Here is a 5,000-nt window from a genome sequence, read left to right as displayed (position 1 = left end):
TGAATGGTTGTGTGGTATCTATATCAGGTTATGTGATAGTGAATGGTTGTGTGGTATCTATATCAGGTTATGGTGATAGTGAATGGTTGTATGGTATCTATATCAGGTTATGGTGATAGTGAATGGTTGTATGGTATCTATACCAGGTTATGATGATGTGATAGTGAATGGTTGTATGGTATCTATATCAGGTTATGGTGATAGTGAATGGTTGTGTGGTATCTATATCAGGTTATAGTGATGTGATAGTGAATGGTTGTATGGTATCTATATCAGGTTATGGTGATAGTGAATGGTTGTGTGGTATCTATATCAGGTTATAGTGATAGTGATAGTGAATGGTTGTATGGTATCTATATCAGGTTATGGTGATGTGATAGTGAATGGTTGTGTGGTATCTATATCAGGTTATGGTGATGTGATAGTGAATGGTTGTATGGTATCTATATCAGGTTATGGTGATGTGATAGTGAATGGTTGTATGGTATCTATATCAGGTTATAGTGATAGTGAATGGTTGTGTGGTATCTATATCAGGTTATGGTGATGTGATAGTGAATGGTTGTATGGTATCTATATCAGGTTATGGTGATGTGATAGTGAATGGTTGTATGGTATCTATATCAGGTTATGTGATAGTGAATGGTTGTGTGTCATTGCAGAATAGTTGTGGTATGTTGGTATATTGTTGTTGAGTAACTTCACATCAGGGGTAAATCATGTTTTCTTTATTGAATTGAGGGGGGGAGGGGATAGACTGGGATTATTAATCAACACTAATTGATCATGTGTAATGTTTTGCCTCTCTCTGATTGGTTTTCCCCACAGCCGCAGTGTATCCAATCAGAAGGCTCTTCTGGATTCCGGTACCATGGGAACCAAAGGACACACGGAGATCATCGTGCCCAACCTGACCGAGTCTTACAACAGCCATGTACGTACCGTCTGCCTGTTTGCCTGTCTGTCTGCCTGTCTGTCTGCCTGTCTGTCTGTCTGCCTGTCTGTCTGCCTGCATCTCTGTCTGTCTGCCTGTCTGTCTGCCTGTCTGTTTGCCTGTCTGTCTGCCTGTCTGTCTGTCTGTGTGCCTGCCTGTCTGTCTCTCTGTCTCTCTCTCTCAATGGTCGTACCAGCCATGTACGTACCGCCTGTCTGCCTGCCTGTCTGTCTGCCTGCCTGTCTGTCTGCCTGCCTCTCTGTCTCTCTGTCTCTCTGTCTCTCTCAATGGTCGTACCAGCCATGTATAACCAGATGCCTGTGTTTTTGAATGTCCATATCTTTGTGTATTGACAGAGGGACCCACCAGAAGAGGAGATTCCGTTCTGCACCCTCAAGTCTTTCCCTGCTGTCATAGAACACACCATCCAATGGGCAAGGGACAAGGTGAAAGAACTAATCTAACTGGTTGTTATAGAACACACCATCCAATGGGCAAGGGACAAGGTGATAGGACTAATCTAACTGGTTATTATAGAACACACCATCCAATGGACAAGGTGATAGATTAGTCCTAACTGGTTATTATAGAACGCACCATCCAATGGGCAAGGGACAAGGTGATAGGACTAATCTAACTGGTTATTATAGAACACACCATCCAATGGGCAAGGGACAAGGTGATAGATTAGTCCTAACTGGTTATTATAGAACACACCATCCAATGGGCAAGGGACAAGGTGATAGGACTAATCTAACTGGTTATTATAGAACACACCATCCAATGGGCAAGGGACAAGGTGATCGGACTAATCGAACTGGTTGTTATAGAATCAAATCAAATCAAGTTTATTTTATATAGCCCTTCGTACATCAGCTAATATCTCGAAGTGCTGTACAGAAACCCAGCCTAAAACCCCAAACAGCAAGCAATGCAGGTGTAGAAGCACGGTGGCTAGGAAAAACTCCCTAGAAAGGCCAAAACCTAGGAAGAAACCTAGAGAGGAACCAGGCTATAGAACGCACCATCCAATGGGCAAGGGACAAGGTGATAGGACTAATCTAACCGGCTATGTTCCATTCTAATTTGGAGGGTTTCTAGATTATGTTGAGGACAACACCCTGAACACAATTATTTAAATGGCCACCCGGACCATTTACACATGTTGTACACTGCTGCTACTCGCTGTTTATTATCTATGCATAGTCACTTTACCTCTACCTACATGTACAAATTACCTCGACTAACCTGTACCCCTGCACATTGAGTCGGTACCGGTACTGCCTGTATATAGCTTTGTTATTATTATTTAGTGTTACTTAAAAAAAATTGTTTTACTTTAGTTTATTTGGTAAATATTTTCTTAACTATTTCTTGAACTGCATTGTTGGTTAAGGGCTTGTAAGTAAGCATTTCACGGTAAGGTCTACACTTGTTGTATTCAGCATTTCACGGTAAGGTCTACACTTGTTGTATTCAGCATTTCACGGTAAGGTCTACACTTGTTGTATTCGGAGCACGTGACAAATAACATTTGATTTAATTTTGATTTGTTGTCTCTCTCCCTTTCTGTCTTTCTCTCGCTCTTTCTCTCCTCTCTCTCCCTCTCGCTCTTTCTCTCTCTTTCTCTCCTCTCTCTCCCTCTCTCCCTTTCCATCTTTCTCTCTCACTTTCTCTCCCTCTCTCCCTTTCTGTCTTTCTATCTCTTCTTTCTCTCCTCTCTCTCCCTCTCTCCCTTTCTCTCGCTCTTTCTCTCGCTCTTTCTCTCCTCTCTCTCCCTCTCTCCCTTTCCGTCTTTCTCTCTCTTTCTCTCCTCTCTCTCCCTCTCTCCCTTTCCATCTTTCTCTCTCACTTTCTCTCCCTCTCTCCCTTTCTGTCTTTCTATCTCTTCTTTCTCTCCTCTCTCTCCCTCTCTCCCTTTCTCTCGCTCTTTCTCTCGCTCTTTCTCTCCTCTCTCTCCCTCTCTCCCTTTCCGTCTTTCTCACTCTCTTTCTCTCCTCTCTCTCCCTCTCTCCCTTTCCGTCTTTCTCTCTCTCTTTCTCTCCTCTCTCTCCCTCTCTCCCTTTCCGTCTTTCTCTCTCTTTCTCTCCTCTCTCTCCCTCTCTCCCTTTCCATCTTTCTCTCTCACTTTCTCTCCCTCTCTCCCTTTCTGTCTTTCTATCTCTTCTTTCTCTCCTCTCTCTCCCTCTCTCCCTTTCTCTCGCTCTTTCTCTCGCTCTTTTTCTCCTCTCTCTCCCTCTCTCCCTTTCCGTCTTTCTCTCGCTCTTTCTCTCCTCTCTCTCCCTCTCTCCCTTTCCGTCTTTCTCTCTCACTTTCTCTCCACTCTCTCCCTCTCTCCCTTTCCGTCTTTCTCTCTCACTTTCTCTCCACTCTCTCCCTCTCTCCCTTTCCGTCTTTCTCTCTCACTTTCTCTCCACTCTCCACCCTCTCCCTCTGTCTCTCTGTCTGTAGTTTGAGAGTGCGTTTGCCCACAAGCCCACCATCTACAATATGTTCTGGCAGACCCACTCCTCAGCAGAAGCCGTGCTACAGGTGGGAACAGCTTCTACTCATGACTCGGGTTGCAAAAAAAAGAAATTGCACTGTGTTTGATGTGTTTGATTGTGTCTGTGCGTGTGTGTGTGTGTGTGTGTGTGTCTGTGTCTGTGTCTGTGTGTGTGTGTGTGTAGAGGATGCAGCAGAGGGAGACTCTGGAGGGGGCGTTCCAGGTAGTCAAGCTGCTGAGTCGACGGCCCAGCCAATGGGAACACTGTATCATTCTGGCACGCCTCAAATTCGACAAGTACTTCAAGAGGAAGGTAACGTTACCCCCCCCCCCCACACACACACACACACACACTGACAGCAGACACACAAAGAGACACACGCAGACACACACACACACCATAACCTTGTTTCCGTGTGTGTGTGTGTGTGTGTGTGTGTGTGTGTGCGTGTGTGTGTGCGTGTGTGCGTGTGTGCGTGTGTGCGTGTGTGTGTGTGTGTGTGTGTGTTCTCATGTAGGCTCTACAGCTGCTGCACTCCTTCCCCCTGGACACTCGGTTAAAGGACGGCAGTAAGTATCTCTAACAAACAAAGAGCTTTTAGTACCTTTATGTCTATAGATTACCTGTTGCCGTCAATCCACAACCACACAACAAAGACTTTTGCAGGCCATTATATTGTCCAGTCTTCTTATCTCTGTCCTTGTTCTGCAGGTTTATTCTGGCAGTCACCTAAAAGACCCCCGTCTCCCATAGAGTTTGACTTGAAGGACTCACTGTGAGTAGACCAACGATACTAGCTATACTAGCTATTCTGCTAGCTATACTAGCTATACTGCTAGCTGTACTGCTAGCTATACTAGCTATGGTGCTAGCTATCCTAGCTATACTGCTAGCTATCCTAGCTATACTGCTAGCTATCATAGCTATACTGCCTATACTGCTAGCTATCCTAGCTATACTGCTAGCTATACTGCTAGCTATCATAGCTATACTGCTAGCTATCCTAGCTATACTGCTAGCTATACTGCTAGCTATACTGCTAGCTATCCTAGCTATACTGCTAGCTATCATAGCTATACTGCTAGCTATCCTAGCTATGCTGCTAGCTATACTAGCTATGATTTTTACCTTGTTAGCTCGGGGATTAGTTCCAGCGACCTTTTCGGGTTACTAGTCCCAACGCTCTAACCACAAGACTACCTGCTGCCCCCTTAGAACCATCTAATGAGTGAACATGAAATTCATCTGAAACACTGTTACGAGAGTTAAAAAATATAGATGAATGTAGTTTTGCCTCGTATTTAGCATCAGTTTTAAATTCCTGAATAGCTATGAAGTCTGAGTGTAGTTTTGACACAGTCAGGGCAACAGCCAGATCAACAGTCAGATCAACAGTCAGATCAACAGTCAGGGCAACAGTCAGATCAACAGTCAGATCAACAGTCAGATCAACAGTCAGATCAACAGTCAGGGCAACAGTCAGGGCAACAGTCAGATCAACAGTCAGATCAACAGTCAGATCAACAGTCAGATCAACAGTCAGATCAACAGTCAGATCAACAGCCAGATCAACAGTCAGA

The 5,000-nt window shown here is 44.5% G+C and overlaps 1 protein-coding gene across 1 annotated transcript in view; it reads left to right on the top strand.

Annotated features, from left to right (window-relative positions):
- The window catches only part of LOC139567418 (ubiquitin-like modifier-activating enzyme 6), a gene marked incomplete at both ends in the record, with an annotated part of 7,151 nt that extends 2,956 nt beyond the window's left edge, over window positions 1-4,195 (top strand). Inside the window, 6 exon segments of the mRNA XM_071388778.1 lie at window positions 829-934; window positions 1,291-1,380; window positions 3,386-3,466; window positions 3,604-3,732; window positions 3,938-3,989; window positions 4,132-4,195. Coding sequence (XP_071244879.1) covers window positions 829-934; window positions 1,291-1,380; window positions 3,386-3,466; window positions 3,604-3,732; window positions 3,938-3,989; window positions 4,132-4,195 — 522 coding nt within the window.
- Window positions 4,196-5,000: the final 805 nt, after the last annotated feature.

The sequence above is a fragment of the Salvelinus alpinus genome, unplaced genomic scaffold (genome assembly GCF_045679555.1).
Source record: "Salvelinus alpinus unplaced genomic scaffold, SLU_Salpinus.1 scaffold_488, whole genome shotgun sequence".
NCBI lineage: Eukaryota > Metazoa > Chordata > Actinopteri > Salmoniformes > Salmonidae > Salvelinus > Salvelinus alpinus.
Note: the sequence above shows the minus strand (reverse complement) of the source record. Positions and strands in the feature narration are given on the sequence as shown.